This window comes from Eublepharis macularius, chromosome 2, assembly GCF_028583425.1.
Source record: "Eublepharis macularius isolate TG4126 chromosome 2, MPM_Emac_v1.0, whole genome shotgun sequence".
Classification (NCBI taxonomy): Eukaryota; Metazoa; Chordata; class Lepidosauria; order Squamata; family Eublepharidae; genus Eublepharis; species Eublepharis macularius.
In genome coordinates this window covers 234,366,418-234,386,580 of record NC_072791.1, presented here as the reverse complement: position 1 = coordinate 234,386,580, position 20,163 = coordinate 234,366,418, and the positions used below count along the sequence as shown (strand labels likewise).

The window sequence follows — 20,163 nt, the reverse complement described above, 5'->3', positions numbered from 1 at the left end:
AACATTTCTCTGCCCCCACCACTAAAACCTGAAATAGTCCTCCTGTCCCATCGGCAGCAGTGTTTTCCTATGGCTGAGAATTAAGAGGAAAATAAAAATGAAGGCACAAACAACTCTAAAGAGAGTTTACAGGCAAAGCAAAGTGGAATATGTTTGCTCCGTAGGCAAATGATGCTTGGTGATCCAGCAAGTGGGGGTGGGATAATCCCTCGCCTCAGGAAGAGGACGTGCCCCCCCCCGAATCCCACGTTTGGACATATGTCATTATTTCTGAGGAGCACCTTAATATCTGAGCAGCTTGCTGATTCTGTAATGGCACATCCTTGCAGAACAGATTTTCAAAATCACTGTAAGCACATAGAAGAGAGAGGAACAATGGCTCCAGTCCCAGACATACGCACGTATAGCTGAACATCTGGACATACACTGGGCAACAGAATGCGAAAACTTTTGTGTCAGCAATCCAGGGATTACAGAGATTGATGAGAAGGAGTAGTAATCTGCTTTTGCTACGGATATAACCTAGTGTGAGCATCCTTCTCTCGCCTCAAGGTGCTTCAGGAGTCTGAGGAGAGATCAAAATCAAAAAGAGTCCAGTAGCACCTTTAAGACTAACCAATTTTATTGTAGCATAAGCTTTCGAGAATCACAGTTCTCTTCGTCCATGCATGTGACGAGAGAACTGTGATTCTCGAAAGCTTATGCTACAATAAAATTGGTTAGTCTTAAAGGTGCTACTGGACTCTTTTTGATTTTGCCACTACAGACTAACACGGCTAACACCTCTGGATCTGTGAGGAGAGAGAGGCTCTTTAACAGAATTCTCAGCACTCTCATTGAACTACAGTTCCCATAATTCTCTGGGGGAGCCTTGGCAGTTAATCTAGCAGGTTCCCCCCTTCTGAACCTGTTTCAAGAGCTAAGCCTCCCTCTGATTCTCTTCAGAAGAAAAACAACCACCATTCCCTTACACATTCTCCACCTCTCCAGCCTGCTAATACCAACTATTAGAGCAATGTCAGCAAGTACATGTTGTTAGAAAGGCAAGAAACCATTTTCTCTAACCCATCCCATTATGCCTCCTCCAAATTTTCTGTGTCCTTTCGAAGCTCAGGACAAGCCTCATTTTAGCAAAGCCGCCTTTCCATGAGTCAGCGAATAGCCATGTTTTCCTTGGAGGCCATTCTTGCATGGTTTTCAATTATGATGCTCAGTTTCTGCCTTTCCCCTTGCAGGTTTTTGGCCACACATATTTCCAGAGCAGCAGGCATGTCGCAGGCAAACTACAGATACTGTCCTTCCTGGGACCCTTGGAAGATCGGCTGTAAAAGACTTGCAAGAAGCAAAACAGGGGCAGCAGCTCAGATACCAAAGTAAATGGACGTGATTTGGATGTGGGGGTGTTTGGGGGAGGGGGACAATGCTAAGAATTGTAGTGTGTAATGTGTCACACACTTGTTATGCAGAATACAGTTTAGTATATGTAATGGATAAACTTGTTATTTATTTAAGTAAAGCATTTTTATACCATTTCCCAGCATCCAAGTGACTTACAACAAGAAGACATGTTAAAAAAAAAAACAGCCAACAGATCAAGTCAGTCTAGTTAGAAACCGGCCAAATGAAAAAGGGTTTTCTGTAGTCAGTAGTCCATAACCAAAAGAAGCCAAGAGGAACCGTCCTCAGCTGGGAAGGGCCGTTGCTCGGAAATAGTTCAGGATAGATCAACCATAGTCACCACAACCTCAAGGAGATCAGTCACTACAGACCCTATTGCCATTAGGCTGTAACGTGTCTGAAGAATTCCGGGAGGGGTCCCAGGATACTGCAGGTTTCATTTGAATCAGGACGTAAAGCAGATATTATCTCCAACCCTTGATGAATTCATATGATGCTAGTACATTTCCATCAAGATCGGTTTAGCCACAGAATAATATATAATCAAAGATGAATTCCCCCCCCCCCGAGAATTTAAAGTGGTATAAAGAGACCTTGTCACTTTTGTCATCTCTGGTAAAGAGGCTTTGGTAGTATTTTTTTTCAAAGCCTTCCAAAATTTGTTTAACTGAAGGAGGCATAGACACTGTCAAAACCATTTCTGAATGTCCTTCGCTCCATTGTCCTCCTCTATCAATAGTGTTATCCCATAAGAGGACATTATACAGAGTAGAGAATAGCCAAAATCAGTGTTGGCCTTTTGACAGAAGCACGATCTTTCTAAATAATATATATTTTTTAAAAAAATAGGTCCTATACAATAGGTGTCTGCATGAAAGACTCGTATAAGTCCCAGACGGCTGTAAAATGTTCTGCTCCCTTGACCTCGCTGCTCCTGTGGTCCTCTGCCCCCCCTTTCCTTGTGGTCACTCTGTGTTTAGACGTACTAAACGCTCATCGTCACATTTGCGTGGGGCCAGAGCAGCCTTTCTCTTCATGTGTTAACACAACAGTTGATCCATCCTTAGGAAGTAAGGGCTTTAGAAGGATTTTCTGTATTGTCTTGTTATAAAAACATCTCTTTTTTTGGTCTTCAGACTACTCTACTCTCATCTGCTGCCCACACTCTCAAAGTATTTATTCCCTGTTCCTACCTTATTCTTCAAACATCCTCCCAGAAGACATACATGATGCCACAGCTCACACCCCACCCTAAAACTCACATATTCTGTGATGTCTTTGGCTTAACTCCTTTGCCCTAGGACTGCCAAGTCTCTCCCTGTGGCAAAGGGTGGCTCTAGGAATTTATTTATTTATTTAAAATTTCTATTCCACTCTCCACACGAGCAGGCTCAGGCCGGATAACAACATATTAAAATAAAATAAAAAATTCATCTACATTAAAACAGTATATTAATACATATTTAAAACAGGATGGTGGACAGCCTTCACAGGGAGAGTTAAGATTTTATACACCCCTTTTTTCCAGGCCAGCGGAGGCCCAGCCTCAGCCATATGCCTGGCGGAACAACTCTGTCTTGCAGGCCCGGTGAAACGATAGTAGGTCCTGCCGGGCCCTGATTTCAGCAGACAGAGCATTCAATCAGGTGGAAGCCAGGACCGAAAAGGCCCTGGCTCTAGTTGAGGCTAGGTGGGCCTCCTCGGGGCCAGGGATCACCAACAGCTGTTTGTCCCCTGAACAGAGTGTCCTCTGGGGAATATATGGGGAGAGATGGTCCCGAAGATACGCTGGTCTCAATCTGCACAGGGCCTTATAGGTCAATACCAGAATCTTGAACCTGATCTGGTACTCCACTGGCAACCAATGCAGCACGCATAAGAATGGTGTTATATGTGCCTTGTTTGGCACTCTCATAATAACACGTGCCGCTGCATTTTGTACCAGCTGTAATCTCCGGGTCAGGCTCAAAGGCAACCCCGCGTAGAGTGAGTTACAGTAATCTAGCCTAGAGATAACCATTGCTTGGATCACTGTAGTTAAGTCACGGGTTTACAGGTAAGGGACAAGTTGCCTGGTCTGCCGTAGATGGAAAAAAGAGGACCTGACAACCGCTGTGACCTGTGCCTCCATTTTCAGGGAGGCATCCAAGATCACCCCCAGGCTCTTAACCCTTGGAACTGGCACTAATGGTGCCCCATCGAGGGCCGGGAGCCGGAGTCCCAAACCCAATCCCCCGTGGCTCAAGTACAGGACCTCCATCTTCATCTGGTTCAGTTTCAGCTGACTCTGCCTCAACCAACCAGTCACGGCTGCAAACGCATGTTCCAGGACATCTGGGGCTGAGCCGGGCTGGCCATCCATCATCAGATACAACTGGATGTCATCTGCATATTGATGACACCCAAGTCTGAAACTTCGCACCAACTGGGCAAGGGGGCGTATATAGATGTTAAACAATAATGGGGAGAGTATTACTCCCTGTGGGACCCCGCACACCAAAGGGTGGCGGGATGACAATTTCTCCCGAAGCGCCACCCTCTGTCCCCAACCGTGGAGAAAAGAGACAAGCCACTGTAAGGCAGTCCCTCGTATCCCCACATCGGTGAGGCAGTGAGTCAGAAGATCGTAATCGACTGTATCGAACGCTCCCGACAGATCCAATAATATCAGCAGCGCCGAGCCGCCTCAATCCAGATGTCTACGAAGATCGTCTGTGAGGGCAACCAGCAATGTCTCCGTCCCATGTCCCGGACAGAACCTGGACTGGAAGGGGTCTAGGGCTGAGACATTGTTCAGGAAGCCCTGCAGTAGTTCCACCACCGCCTGCTCAACAACCTTTCCCAGAAATGGGAGGTTCGAAACCGGGCAGTAATTGACCAGGTCTGTGGGGTCCAGCAATGGTTTCTTTAAAAGAGGCCTCACCACAGCTTCCTTTAATGGCCCAGGAAAAACCCTGGAGCCTAAGGATAGGTTAACAGTGGCCTTCAGCAAGGACCGCAGCCCCTCAGCACTGGCCTTTACCAGCCACGATGGGCATGGGTCCAAGGGACATGTGGTGAGCCTAACTGATCGCAGGGCCCTGTCAATCTCCTCCCCGGAGAGTGGGCTGAAATGATCAAATATTGGCCCCAAAGGCGGCCAAGGGGTCTCCGGCTCATTCACTGAATCAACTGTGACTGGAAAGTCGCGGTGGAGAGACAAGATTTTATCAGCAAAAAAGCTCCCAAAAGCCTCACAGCTAATATCGAAATTCAAAATTTGATGACCTCCCTCTGGCAAGGAGACCAATGGGCGAACCACATTAAACAATTTTGCCAGGTGTGAGCTAGCTGACTCAATGGAGGCTGCATAAAACTCTTTCTTCACAGCCTTCACTGCCACCTCAGAGGCTTTCATAAACGTCCCATAAGATGAACTTGCCTCTTCGTCCTGAGATCGTCACCACACTCGCTTAAACCATCTTAGCTCCTGCTTCTTCCGTCGGAGCTCCTCTGTATACCAGGGAGCCCGTCTTGCACGGGGGCAAAGAGGGCAATGGGTGTGTGTGTGATTTCATCGAAGGCTTTGGAGAGCCAGCACTGCCAGTTCTCCACTAGCTCATCTAACAAACCCCCGTGGAGCATTAGAGGCCGCAAAGCATTCTGGAACCCAATCAGATCCGTAAGTCTCCACAGGCAAGCATAAATCAGTTCACCGCCCTTGCAAGGGGGGGTGGTATCCCCAGATGAACCTTCAGGACCACTCACCGCAAAGAGATCTTGGAGCATTGCGGTATTTTTGTTTATGGACCTGGCATTGCACAACATCAGTGTCAAAGGAAGGTTCTTTTTCCTAGCTCCATCACCAGCGTTTCTCTGGATGGGACGCAGGTTAGAAGGGCACCGAGCCATTCCATATCTCCGTGCCCTTCTCCACTGAGACCAGCTCCCACCGTCATACCTCCCACGTCCCCAGAGGACTGGGATCCCTGACCCCATGCCGGCCCTCCTCCCTATGTCCACCATCATCCAACTTACTCTCCATTCCCCACAACAGCAACGGGTGAGCACAACATTAATTCAAGCAACTGAGGCACTTCAAGATGTTCTTAAAGTACCTCAGGCACAGAGAAGGGCGGGGCTGAGAGGCTGGCTTCTCTCTCACAGGCAGGCAGGTGGTTGCTCTTCTCCCTCCCACCCTTCTGGGAACGGGATGGTTTTACCATAGAGTTTCTGGCAATTCCTGGAGCTACCACATCGCTTCCGGTTCTCTCCCAGAAGTGATTTAGTGATGCAGTCAAGGTCTCCCCTCTCATTGTCCTGCCCTCAAACCCTCCCGCTGGTGGCCTGGCAACCCTACTGAGGACCAGTTCATATCTTACAAACCCCTCATGGCTGCCAACTTTCTGCCATTAAAATTTTTCTTTATTTAAACTATAAACTGTACCCCACTACATAATGAACAATAAACATATAGAATAAGAAAAAACACACAATTCTAAACATGACACACTAACAATACATATATCTATAAAATTAAAAGGAAAAGGAAAAATAAAACAAGAAAAAAACCTAGATTACACTACAGGATGAGTTCTGATTTTCTCCACAACAAGTATATATCGTTTCTAATGTCACACTTATTCTAGGTTAGTCACAAAACCCGTCTTTTTTCTTAATCCATAAATCCAGATGTCATCAAATCCTTGTTATCCATTTCATGCAAAAGTCTATTAATGGTTTCCATTCAGTCAAGAAGTTAACTAATGTCCTTTCTCTAATTAATGCAGTAAGTTTGGCCATTGACACAAACTCCAAAACTTTTGTCAACCATTCCTCCACTGTAGGCAATGTTGTAGTTTTCCACTTTTGTGCATAAAGTACTCTTGCCACGGCAATAAAGTATAAAAACAGTGTTCTAAAGCTTTTTTCCAACTGGCTGTCCGTTATTCCCAACAGAAAAGTCTCTGGTTTCAGCTGAAGTTTAATCTTCAAAATCTTCTGATTCAATGATTGTATCTGCAACCAAAAACTCTTTGCTTTCTTACATGTCCACCACATATGAAAAAATGTCCCTTCTTGTTTGGCACATTTCCAACATACATTTGAAGCACCCTTATACATTCTAGCCAATTTTTCAGGAGTCATATACTAATGATACATCATTTTGCAAAAAATTTCTTTAATACTGGAGCTTAATGTAAATTTCAGACCTCGTCCACATATTTTCCCATTGCGCCATTCATATATCGTGTCCACAATTTTTCACCCATTTAATCATACATTCTTTTACTTGCTCTTCTTCCGTCTCAAACCTCAACCAAAGTTGACACATTTTAGAAATAACATGTTCATCATTTGTACAAACGGCTATTTCAAATTCAGTTTTAGATTTCTCAAAGTCATAATGACTCTTGTCTAATTTGAATCTTTCCAGAATTTGCATATATGGAAACCACTGACAGGCGTGCCCTTCTGCTGCTAAGTCCTCTTTTGATTTAATTTTAACTTTGTCCTGAGAGAATTACAATAAATCTGGATAAGTTAACCATTTAGGTGGACTAACCATTTCCCTTCCAAAATGAGCTTCTTGTGATGACAGCTAGAGAGGTATTTTCAAACAAAACCTAAGTTTGTATTTATTCTATACTCTCAGGATTGCACGCCTTACATAATGATTATTAACTCTGCGTCATACCATAGATACCCATGCCACCCAAATTTTAGATCATGCCCTTTCAGGTCCAGTAATCTTCTATTTTATAACAGTATCCATTCCTTCATCCAAACCAAACAGCCACAAAATATAATCTCAAATCTGTGAGGCCCAAACCTCTCCTTTCTTTTACATCCTGTAGAACCTTAAATTTAACCCTTGGCTTTTTGCCTTGCCATATAAATCTCGGTATATCCTTCTGCCACTGCTTAAATAGTGCCTCTGTTGTCAATACAGGAATTGTCTGATATAGGAATAACATTCTAGGTAAGACATTCATTTTAATTGTAGCTATTGTTCCCAACAGCAATAATTGAATTTTATCCCATCTTAGCATATCCCTTTTAATTTCTTTCCAAGTCTTAATATAATTATTTTGGAATAACATACAGTTCATATTTGACAAAGTAATTGTCCGGGGTCTGAGTCCCAGCCCCCAGACTTGCCAGGAGCCCTACCACCCCAGCCAGCAACCACAATACCTTAAACAAAAATTTCCAGTTTAAATTGTCAAAGGCCTTCTCGGCGTCTAGGAAAATCAAAGCAACTTGTCTTTCATTATGCTTTTCTAAATATTCCAGAATATCCAATACTGTTCTTACATTGTCCTTTAGATGCCTCCTAGGCAGGAATCCACTTTGGTCTTCATGAATAATTTCCCATAGGATACTTTTTAAGTCTTCCTGCCAAGATTGAGGCAAACAGCTTATAGTCGTCATTTAATAGTGATATTGGCCTGTCGTTTCTTGTCAATGTGTGATCTTGTCCATCTTTTGGAATAAGTGCAATGTTGGCCTCCTTCCATGAGTCCAGCATTTTCCTTCCCTCTAAAATAGAGTTCATCGACTTTTGTAAAGGCATCCTCAAAACATTTATAGTAGGGAGGCCATCTGGTCCAGGAGCTTTTCCCAATTTACTCTTTTTTATGGCTTCTCCCACTTCTCTTACTGTTATAGGTCCATTCATAATTTGTTTTTGTTGTTCCGTGATCTTAGGTAACTTCTGTTTATTAATATATTCATCTATTTTTTCCACTGACACATCACAGCTCTTATACAGATTTGTATAGTACTGATAGAATGCCTTTTGTATATCTGCAGTGTCTGTTAGTGTCTTATCCGCCTCTTGTATTTTCAATATCATTCTCTTTTCTCTCTCCTGTCTCAGTTTATAAGCCAACCATTTTCCAGGCTTATTTGCATATCCAAATGTTCTTTATTTAGCATAATTCAATTTAATTTCCATTTCTCTTGACATTAACATTGACAGTTATTGTAAGATCTTGATATGTTGCAATATATTAGTATTTCCAGGAGCTCTCTTGAGTTCTTCCTCTTTGCTTTTTATCTCCTCCAAAATACGTTGCTTTTTTCTTGGTTCTTTGTTCTCAGTTGAGCATTATATTGAATTAGGTAACCTCTACTATATGTTTTACTTGCATCCCAGACCATTCTCATATCTGTACCTTTAATTCAAAATATTATTTTAGTTTATTTCTAAAGTCTTTGATAGTCCCTTCATTTTGTAAAAGAGCTTCATTTAATCTCGACCTAAAGGTACCCCTTTTCCCCCTATAAGTCATGGATACTAGATTATGATCTGAAAATGTCTCGGGTAGGACCTCTACTTTAACCACCTTGGTGGCAATGTCCCTTGATGTCAAAATCATATCTATTCTTGAGAAAGATCTATGTCTTTCTGAAAAAAGGTAGATGCAGAGGAGTTAGCCGTGTTAGTCTGTGGTAGCAAAATCAAAAAGAGTCCAGTAGCACCTTTAAGACTAACCAATTTTATTGTAGCATAAGCTTTTGAGAATCAAGTTCTCTTCAGATGCATGATACAGAGACTGGTCAAATACAGAAGAGGAGGGAGGAGAAGAGGAGGAGAGAGAAGAGGCAATTAGGGGGGGAGGGGGAGGGAGCAACCAAAACATTCCTTTGCTAGTATATGTAAACATCTCCTTTTGGTGTGTGGATCAGTTGGCTTCAAAGGAGTTTGCTGTGTTAGTTTGTAGCAGCCAAACAGCTAGACCATCCAATTCCAATGTAGTATGAGCCTTCAATAACCACAGCTCTCCTTGCCAGATGCATCTGACAAAGAGATCTGTGGTCCCTGAAAGCCCGCGCCTGGTGCCACTGAGCTCCCCCAGACCCCGCCTCTGTAAAGGAAATCTGTTACCTGTGATAATGTGATAACCATTCATAGTCCCTATTCAGTCCCAGCTTGACAGAGTCAAATTTGCATATGAATTCCAGTTCAGCAGCCTCCCGTTGGATTTTGTTTTTGAAAGGTTTCTGTTGGACTACAGCGACCTTTAAGTCTTTGATGGAATGTCCTGGTAGACTGAAGTGTTCTCTCACTGGATTCTGGACGTTTCCATTTCTAATGTCAGATTTGTGTCCATTTATTCTTTTGCATAGAGGTTGGCTGGTTTGTTCAATGTACAGATCAGAAGGACATTGTTGGCACATGAGGGCATATATCAGATTGGAGGATGAGCAGCTGTAAGAGCCAGAGACAGTGTAGTTGATGCCATTGGGTCCTGTAATTGTATTCCCTGGGTAGATATAGGGGCAGAGCTGGCATCTGGGTCTGTTGCAGGGCCTGGTACCTGTGCTGGTGACTCTGCTGGCCGATTCATGGTTGTGAGTGAGAAGTCGTTTAAGGTTGGGGGGCTGTCTGTAGGCAAGGAAAGGTCTTCCACCCAGGGCTTCTGAGAGAGAGGTATCATTTTAGTTCTCTTTTGTATTGCTCCGTAGGAGCAAGGAGAGCTGTGGTTATCGAAGGCTCATACTGCATTGGAATTGGATGGTCTAGCTGTTTGGCTGCTACAAACTAACATGGCAAACTCCTTTGAAGCCAACTGATCCCCACACCAAAAGGAGATGTTTACATATACTAGCAAAGGAATGTTTTGGTTGCTCCCTCCCCCTCCCCCCCCAATTGCCTCTTCTCTCTCCTCCTCTTCTCCTCCCTCCTCTTCTGTATTTGACCAGTCTCTGTATCATGCATCTGACGAAGAGAACTTGATTCTCGAAAGCTTATGCTACAATAAAATTGGTTAGTCTTAAAGGTGCTACTGGACTCTTTTTGAAAAAAAAGTATACTCTCTTGTGTTACCATTTTTCTGTCTCCACAAATCAATCAGATCCAAAGTGTTCATTAGATCAAAAAAGGCTTTAGGTAGTTTACCCTGGTTCATCTTAATATGTTTCTCAGAGCATCTATCTATCTTTGGATCGATCACTCCATTCCAGTCCCCCATCAAACAATAGTTTTCATATGCTAGATCTGTTAAACAATCCCCATTTTTTTATATAAAATCCAGTTTTATTCTCATTTGGAGCGTAAAGACCCACCACCAATGTTTTTGTCCCCTGTACATCAATTTCTACCGCCACATATCTTCCAGACTCATCACTCATTATCAACTTAGGCTTTAAATGTGGCTTGATGTATAAAGCAATTCCATTCTTCTTTTTGGTATCTGCTGCTATAAAATTTTCACCCAAAATCTTATAAGACAGAAATTTTATCTTTTCTCCTAATATGGATTCCTTGCAAACAAATCATATCATATTTTAGTTTCTTTAAGTAGTGGGAAATTTTCTTCCTTTTTGGGGGGCTGAATTTGCTCCATTAATATTCCATGTTAAACTTTTGTAATCCATAGTGCCGTGAGATTTTAAAATTTAATAAAATGGGGGGGGGGGATCCGAATATATGTAAAAGTAAAGAGCAGAGTTAAGTATGGGGATCCACTTCCTCCTCCTCTTTGCTCTGCTCCAATTGATGCCTGTATTTTTCAAGAAAGTCTCTGGCTTTATGTACCGAGTTCAGTCTAAATATTTGCCCTTGAAATGTAAAAATCACACCTTCTGGAGTATCCCATCGAAAAGCAATATTTTTCTGTTTTAGCTTTTCCACCAGAAAGCTATAATCTTTGCGTTTACGCAGAAATCGGATGAGAATTTATTTCAAAACTGTAATCTGGGCACCACCAATTATTAATTTTGTGATGTAGTGCTGTTGTAGAATTTGGTCCTTCACTCTTCTTCTTAAAAAGTAGACCAGCATATCCCTTGGGAGCTTTCTCATTTTAGCAAGTTTAGAGTTAATTCTGTATATTCAATCAATTTCCATTTGCATTGCATCCTCATCCCAGTCCAAAAACTCCGCCAAAGCCACAGTCATTTTGTCTACAATATCTTCACCATCTTCTTCTGGGATCGATCTAAACCTCAGGGCAAATTCTTTTTCTTGCATTTCTAACAATGCCAAGCTGTCTAATGGTTTTTCAATCAACATATCATGAGAATCTACTTTGTTTTCTATTGTCTCAACTTTCTGCTTAATTTGATTCACTTCTACAGAAACTTGTTTCATAAATTGGTCCAATTTTTGAACTTGCTCTGTCATTTGATCTCTCAAAGCAACAATCCTTTTGTCTATTTGTTTCTCAAGGGAGTTCCATTTTGGCCCCCAAATTCTTCCCCAACTTGTCCATCTTATCAGCCATTTGTTGAAAATGTTTCTGAAATTGTTCCATTTCTGAAAGATCTAGAGATCCATGGTGAGTTTTTTTTGTAGTCATACTTTGTAGATATTTCTGTAGTTGCCAGAAGGCACCACAGGGTGGCAGTAGATGTCTAAAATTCTCTTAGTAGTGTCTCTCCTTCACTATAGCAATTGTATCTCATCCAAGTCCTGTTGCCATAAAAACAGAAAGAAAACAATAACACAATCCAGGTGTTCCTTAACTTGGATTGCCAAAACAAACAGTTGTTTTCCCAGTTTCACTTTTCCAGGTTAATTGTTCCTTTACTAAGCAATGCTTTTAATCACAAAAGTACTTTTCCCCTAAAAATGTCCAAATCTACATAAATCTTGAAAAAACATCCAGTCTTTAGACTTTTCATTTCCCAGCTCTATAAATCCTCTGAAAAGCTGGAATAAGAAAGATTTATTCAAACATCCTTTATATCTCCTTTTTAAAAAGGCTCTCTCCCCAAAGGATGTTATCTCATTGTCTTGGAGAAAATCTCTCTTCATTAACTTAAATTAGTCTCTTCTAACATCAAGAAATGAGGAGCAGAAAGCTTGGTGTCAATTATCAGCTCCAGCACTGCTACAAGTGAAGATAACTTTCTTAGATTCCAAATGCTACGGCAGGGACCAATGCCAAAACCTCCATCTCAGCAAAAAAGCCGCCCCCCCCCGTCCCAGCAAGCAGTCTTAGGAATGCAGATGGGATAAAAGTCTTTTGATCCAAGCAGATATTCAAGTGGAAAAACTCCCACATGGCAAATTAGCAGTGCTGTCCCTCAGCTCACTTGCTGGGCATCCACCTTCCTTGCCCTCCTCACCGGAACTCCATGGCTGCCAACTTTCAACCAGATGGTACCACAGATGGCACCACAGTGTACAAGAAGAGAAGTTTGAAGTTTTCCTTCGGCAGTGCAATGGAAGCACTGAGTGGTTGCTTCACCTGAGCCCCAGTTGTTCCCTGGGGAACTGCTCTTTGTGCTCTCTCTCTCTCTGCATCCCCCCTGCAGCTGCAGTCTTCCGCCATGTTCCTCCCCAGCCTGAGTGAGGATCCCCATTTAATAATAATAGTAACATACTTCGTAAACCATTCTGAGTGGGTATTAATTTGTCCTGAAGGGTGGTATATAAACTGAATGTTGTTGTTTTGTATGCTACCCTATCCTCAGCCTCACCTCTCTAGCCCTGCCCCCAGGGTTTGGTCCAACCCTGACACTCTTTAACAGATATGGAAAGCTGAGTTAGAAAAGCTGAGCTAGGGGAGGTAGCTGTGAATGTCCTGCATTGTGCAGGAGGTTGGGCTAGATGACCCTAGAGGTCCCTTCCAGCCCTATGATTCTAAGGCAATGTAATCTCAAGCAGCATTTCTCAAAGTAGGGCTTGGTGGGAGGCAGGGTCCACAAAGGTTCTCCAAGGGCTCTGTGAGTCTTTTGTAAGGACAATAGGTGAGCCCCTCTCATGCCCACTCAACTAACATTAATAGAAAACTGCAGCCATGCCTCTCTGGGTACTGTGGTCTCCTATTAGCAATAATTTGCTACAGGAATTCCTGAGTGGAGAAGTTGTGAATAACTGCCACAATGCAACAGTGGCTCATAATACAGGGAGGTCTGGAGGCAGCCTCAGTTTTCTTGGAATGGGGGCTGGGATTCCTCACTTTAGAAGGGGATGGAATCGTCTTCCCTCTCCCCGTCAAAGGCCTCATTTCTCTGATGCTGCCCACAGCTACCTATCTTCAAGATGACCCCCCCCACCATGGATTACTGAGAACCAATAGCTCAGACCTAGGAATCCCATTTCACGGTGGCACCAAAGAGGGACCGTCCATAGAGAGCATCAGGGGAGTAGCCATGTTGTTTGGCAGGAGAACAGCAAGATTCAAGTCCAGCAACACTTTAAAGACTGACAGGATTTTCAGCTTATGAGCTTTCAAAATGGCAAGATTCAGATCCAGTAGCACCTTAAAGACCGACTAGATTTCCAGGATATAAGCTTTCACTCTCGAAAGCTCATACCCTGGAAATCTAGTTGATCTCTACGGCTGGACTCTTGAATCTTGCAATTCTACTGCAGAGCAGACCAACATGGCTACCCTTCAGAAACTATCTTAATAAAATTGGAATCTCAGATCTAGGACTACCCACCTCCAGGTAGGACCTGGAGCCCTCCCAGAGAGATCACTTCTCCAGATTAGAGAGATCACTTCTCCTGGAGGAAACAGTGGCTCTGGAGGACAGAATTTATGACAACACAACTCCAAGGAGCTCCCCCCCCCCAAACTCTGCGCTCCCAGGCACTGCCTCCAAATCTCCAGGAATTCCCCAAGCTGGAATTGGCACCCCTACTCAGATCTACACCAGCTTCCCCAGAAGGGTCTGCCAGTCATGAAGGCTCAGGAGTGTGACGTTCTCAGTTGGTTCATTGGCCCCGGAGTAGGGAGCCGTGACTTGGCTGTAGTTACCTGAGGCACTTTTTTTCTCTTCCAGAATGAAGTTCGTTTCTGGCATGCACAAAGTACCATTAAGGAAGAGGGAACCCTCAGATGTGAGTAGAGCAGATGGTTCTTTTCAGTCCTTCATCACCACAACTGTCGTTTCCTTCACAAAATGCACTCCCGCCCTTCTCCCACTCAACTGCTATTAGCCCCTTTATAGACGAAAGATTTCCCTCCTGAAGCAGGCACAGCAAGGCGGGGGAGCAGATGACTGCTGCCCAGGAAATGTCTTGGCAGAAAGGGCTAAATCCCTCACAGAAAAGGTTAAACCCTCTACCCGCCATGGCTGTATTTGAATAACAATACAAAATCCAGCAATTAATCTTTCAGGTCTTTTGTAACTGCACCCCCAGATGATCAGATTAGAGCGAGGGCCTAACGACGTGTCCGAATCCACCCCCATTCCTGTCAAACCAGATGTCTAATGGGAGCTCCCAGCAATTTTAAGAGCTTAATTCTTGGGCTGGGGGCGGGGGGGGGCAATTCAAATCAGGACCATGTTGCACGGGAAAAGGAGACGTAAGCCTCCCCCCCCCTCCGCATCCTGACACAGCCCCAGGGAGCAACTGTTTGTCCCACTGGAGAAACCTGCATAGAGACCTCAGCGATGTGGAAACAGTGTCATGTGTAGTTGGGCCCTCTGCGTATCTAGGCAGGCCCCATTCCTCCTGCCCGATCAAGATATCGGTTTATTTGTTTCAGCTTGGGGGCAGGGTTGCCAACTCCAGTTTCATAGATTCAGAGGATCTGATGCATCTGACGAAGAGAGCTGTGGTTCTTAATTGCTTATGCTACAGTAAAGTTGGTTGGTCTTAAAGGTGCTACTGGACTCTTTACTATTTCGCATCTTGGGTTTGAGAAACTCCTGGAGATGTGAGGGAGGAACCTGGGGAAGGAGTTACCTCAGTAAGGTCTAATGCCATAGAGTTCACCCTCCAAAGCAGCCATTCTCTCCAGGGGAACTGATCTCTGTAATTCCGGGAGAGCTTCAGGCCCCACCTGGAGGTTGGCAATCTTATCTGAGGGTTGTTTTCTATCATATTCCCTCCCCAGAGTTGCCCCATGCCTGCTTAACCCCGGCCTTTGAAGGCCAGCCCAACAAGGTCAGATTTACAGCTCTTCCAGGGCGGATTCCTGCTTGAACGTTAATGGACCCATAAAAGAAAGGAGGCCCGTAACTGAGCAGTGGCCATTGAGAGCCCCACTTTGTGTGTTGCTCAGACGTACTTGTTGTTCAGGGGATGGGCTCTGGCTCAGTGGCAGAACACCTGCTTGGCCTGCAGAAGTTCGATCCCTGGCGTCTCCTGTAAAAACGGTCAGGTAGTGGATTATGTGTAAGACCTCTGTCTATGACCATGGAATGCGGCTGCCGGTCTGAGGAGACAATACTCGCCTCTATGGACTGACTCCGCATGGGGCAGCTTCATGTGTGTTCATGTGCCTTGGTGCACGGATGGAACGCTCAAGAAAGCACTCAGCTGAAATGAACGTTCACAAGGGGACACAGGAGAGGCAGCGGCCTCAGGAAAGCGCTCGCGCTCCAAGAGCTTTACGGGGCAAAACCAGCAACTTGAATTGTGTCCAGATGATGATAACGTCAGTTCAGGCTGGGAGGGAGGAGACCTTGTGGCACAGCAGGTGCCAGGCTCAGCCCTTGGCATCTCCTGTGACGCCAGGAGCAGTCAATGGAAAGGCTATTCTGAGGCCCTGGGGAGCTACCATCGGGCCACACTGACGGATGGACCTGATGCGGTGCAAGCCAGCTTCTTGTCTTGTGTTCCTGCGAGCGCAGCTGGAGTGTGCGCCCAGCAACCTGGAGCTTGGAGACTCAACAAAAGCACGTTACAACTTACCTGAAGGTTGCCTTCTCTTCCGCCTCCTCTCCTGGTACTCCACGGGAAGGTATTTTTTATTAAACAATGAAAGATATTCCGTGCCTCTGTTGGGTACCTCCTGTCCCTTAACAGAATAATACATTTTATGCAAAAATTAATGGATCCATTTAAAATTCTGTTCTGGAGACTACTTAATCTTTTGGATTTTAAAACCTAAGATTCCTTTCTGTTTATGCCCCCAGATATCCAAGGACTTTTCAGTGCTTTCTCCTGGCTTTATTTTGCCTCATACAAAAGGACAAGTCTCCGTTATACTGGAGGAGGAATTAAACAAAAGGGAAGGAAAAGAGAAGGAATTATTTGAGAAGACAAGACCTGCTGACACAGCCTCTGCCATACCCAGTTTGCCCAGGTGATCTTATGAAATGCCCAGGAACGTAGCTGTGCCTGCAAACCGCATTGCTCCTGGCGTCCTTGTACACGCAGTGTCATATGTGGCATATTTTCTACATGGGCATTGATGGAAATGAAGAGTACTTGGTAATAAAACAGAACTGATAATTAAGAACTAATAATACTTGGATGGAAATGAATAAGAACATTCAAATGGCACTTTTGCTACTCAGTCCTAGGCAAAGTTAGGCCCTAACGCAGAAGTCTTTCCAGCAACGCCAGAGCAGCCACACGGGGGTGCTCCGTTCCACTTCCAGCTGTTTCCTCACTCAAAATCGCCCACCATTTCCTACTTTTCCTTGCCCTTTTGCTATTCTGTGTCTTCCATGTAATAAGTGGCCATCTAAGAGTTTCTCCGTGTGTTTGTCAAGTGTAGGGAGAAGCAATGGTAGCTGGGAAGTGTACTTTAAAAAGACAGAGCAGGCGGAGATGGCTCCTTGGAGGGTTTGTTAATTTCATCTTTGCCTCCCAAAGGCTCGGTCAGTTTCACCTCTCCACTCTAAAACTGTGTGGGATCCCAGAGGGCAGCAAGGAATGGAAACGGGCTGGAGCTGCCTTCCAGAGCTGGGCTTGGACCTGGAGAGGTTCTAGTGGGCTGAGGTTTCCCTTCTGGCATTGCACAGCCCCCTCACACAGCTCCAGGGTATAGCAAAGCCTTTGCCCTGCCGCCAGCTCTGTCTTTTTAAACTACACTTCCCAGCTAACATTGCATCACCCAACACGTGTTCTCCATCTGTCAGGTGTCTCGTGGAGAGAGGCTCTGAAAGGGAGAGACATTTCAGTGATATTTTAATAGTACAGTAAAACAAATATAGTCTGCTTTACTAGGTGTCTTCTTTTCATTTGTGTTTCTGTATTTTTCCTCCTGCCCAACACAATGTTTGTCTAAGTTGAGTGTTTATGCACACTCGTGTCTACGCTTACATATGACAGTGCTATCCATTCTTCCCTCACAGGTTGGGTGAGTGTAGACAAGGGACAACAACAGACTTTGGCAAACTTAACAGCAGTAGTTAAAGCGCCTTTAAAATGTGAATGCAATTTACTGCCCGAAATGATTTCCTAATCAGTGTTTCTCTCTCTCCTTTACACCCCCACCCCCCACAGCACTCCACCCAAGCTTCAGACGTAAGTACGGTTTCCCACTTTCTCCCCTGTCCGTTTTCTGGATTAAAACCAGACGGTTCCTTTGGGCCTTGCTCTTTCCCTCCAACAGCTTCCCACTGTTCTGTAGGGTAATTCCTTCTTCTAGGATAATGATTTGACAAGACTTTGTAGCAGGTCGTTGCACGTGACCACCCTGGCCAAAGAGGGTTCTTGTCCTGAGGTAAACCAAGGTGGACACAGCCTGGGGATGTTTCAGTGGTTGACAAGTTCAGGCCACACACACAGGCAGACGCCCCCTGGGAAGGTGTCACATAACTAAAGCGGCAAGTGTCCTCTGTGGACTGTGTTCCATGTGCTCCCCTCTGTCCCCATGCACGAGGGAGGGTTGCCAACTCCAGATCCGGATATTCCTGGAGACTTGAGAGTGGAGCCTGAGGGGGGCCCAGTTTGGGGAGGGGAGGGCCCTCAGCAAGGCAGAATGCCGCAGAGCCCACCTCCCAAGGCAGGCGTCGTTTTCTTCAGAGGAACTGATCTCTGTAGTCTGGAGGTCAGTTTTAATTATGGCCCACCGGGAGGCCAGCAAAACGAAGGGGCATGAGGCACCTGGGGGGCAGGGGGGGCATGTCTGCATTGTACGGTCACTGCCTGGCATGGAGACTTCGCCACTGACTGCCGTGCTCTGAAGAAACGGCTGGGGAAGCCCAAATACACGTTTGCCCCAGGAACGTTGATTCTCGCATAATCCTTATTCAAGATCAACTTTTTAAAAATCAGTTGGTGCTGACCACTCGTTACCTATAAATGCAGGCATGGCTGGCAGAGGATTCGTTCAGAAAGTTTTGAATATTTCTGGTCTGGTCTGGTGCTCTGCAGCTGCAGAGATGCACGGCTCATTATTACTCAAACCTCCCTGATATGGATCTGGGCACCCTTCCCATCCCCCATCCCCCATCCCATCCTCAGTAGCTCGAAGGGCCTGGCTCATATATCTATACTTACGACTTTAATGGCATAGCGGTGAAAGAGTAATGCGTGTGTGTGTGTGTGTGCATCAGTTGTGAATGATTTAACACCATCAGCGGAACTTTGATATCACCTCTCACACAAGGGGTTCAGTCCACACGGTCAGTGGAGGAAGGCGGTAAGTAATTAAGTGATGTTCTTGCACTTGTGAACCAGCCTTCTGACCTTCATACTATTCCTATTTATTTAAATAAGAACTTGTTGAATGTACAAGCCTTTGGATGCCCTGGCGTTATTGTACAAGAATACATGGATGTAGTCTCACCAGCTCTGAAAGGGAAAGAGGAAAATGCAAGATCCTTCTTTGCAAGGCTTTTTTTTCAGGGGGAACGCGGTGGGACGGAGTTCCAGAACCTCTTGAAAATGGTCACATGGCTGACGGCCCCGCCCCCTGATCTCCAGACAGAGGGGAGTCTAGATTGCCCTCCGCGCCGCTCAACTATCTCAACCCCCCTCTGTCTGGAGATCAGGGGGCAGGGCCACCTGCCATGTGACCATTTTCTCCGAGGGCACCTCACTGAGTTCCACCACCTCTTTTCCCAGAAAAAAAGCCCTGCTTCTATCTAGAAACAATATAGAATATACAGAGAATGCTTTTCCATTATAAGGAAGGATAGCCATGTTTTACTTTAACAACTCTCTTCTTTCCCTGTCAGCAGTGTATTTATTTTATTTAGTTAAAACATTTTTATGCCTCCTTTCCTCCCATCATCTTAGGGTCCCTCAAGACGGTGAACAATCAAAACCATGAAAAATTTTTTATCATTTCCTGTTGGAATCAGAAGGAAGAGTGCCCCAATTTTACTTTGCTTTAAGAGCCATCAAAATAATTTTCCAGTACCAGAGTGGCCAGTTATTTCTGGACTTGGGTCTGTTACCAAACACCTGGTTCTTCACGTGGATCATTTACAGAAACCATTTGTCCCTTTAACCAAATATTATAAAGACACACTGGACATTCTAAACAACATTAAGTCGGATTTTAAAATACACATCCACACACCTGATGCGAAATGTCATGGCACAAATAAAAGGGCGGTCTGCTCTTTTGCAGGGAAGACGTGGTTGCTGACTTGGTGGAACAGATTTCAGAGCTCACCGGCATTATGGAGCAGCTGCGCCGAGATCATGAAACCAACCACAAGCAGGTAATCTCGTCAACAGGACACTCTCGGCTCCGCTCGCTGTGTGTCCAGCGGAGCTGTGAAAGGAAGGCACATTCAGAGTCTCCTTCCAAAAGAGTCAGTATTTTTTAAACAAAGGCAGTGTATTCTTAAGATAAATGTAAAGAAACGAAGTAAAAATGGCTGTGGCGAATCTGTATCCAAAAGAGCCTCCACATGGTGGGAAGCATTCTGGGAGCTCCCTGTAAAGAGAACTCAGGGCCAAGCTACAAGTGACGAATGACACTTGAACGGCAAGTGAACAGACTCACGTGTATTCCTCCCTGTTCACTTGCGCTCCACTTGCACTTCACTTGATTACTACGTGATCACTACGTGATCAAGTGGAGCGCAAGTGGAGCGCAAGTGAACAGGGAGGAATACACGTGAGTCTGTTCACTTGCCGTTCAAGTGTCATTCGTCACTTGTAGCTTGGCTCACAGAGTGCAA

General features: G+C 44.8%; 1 protein-coding gene across 1 annotated transcript in view; it reads left to right on the top strand.

Moving 5' to 3' along the window:
- The first annotated feature begins 1,257 nt into the window (after positions 1-1,257).
- Positions 1,258-20,163, top strand: part of FLACC1 (flagellum associated containing coiled-coil domains 1) — a 47,980-nt gene continuing 29,074 nt past the window's right edge. Inside the window, exons 1-5 of the mRNA XM_054972582.1 lie at positions 1,258-1,373; positions 14,125-14,182; positions 16,210-16,379; positions 17,528-17,548; positions 19,605-19,698. Coding sequence (XP_054828557.1) covers positions 1,270-1,373; positions 14,125-14,182; positions 16,210-16,379; positions 17,528-17,548; positions 19,605-19,698 — 447 coding nt within the window. The 5' untranslated portion in view covers positions 1,258-1,269. The remainder of the gene's footprint in view (positions 1,374-14,124; positions 14,183-16,209; positions 16,380-17,527; positions 17,549-19,604; positions 19,699-20,163) is intronic.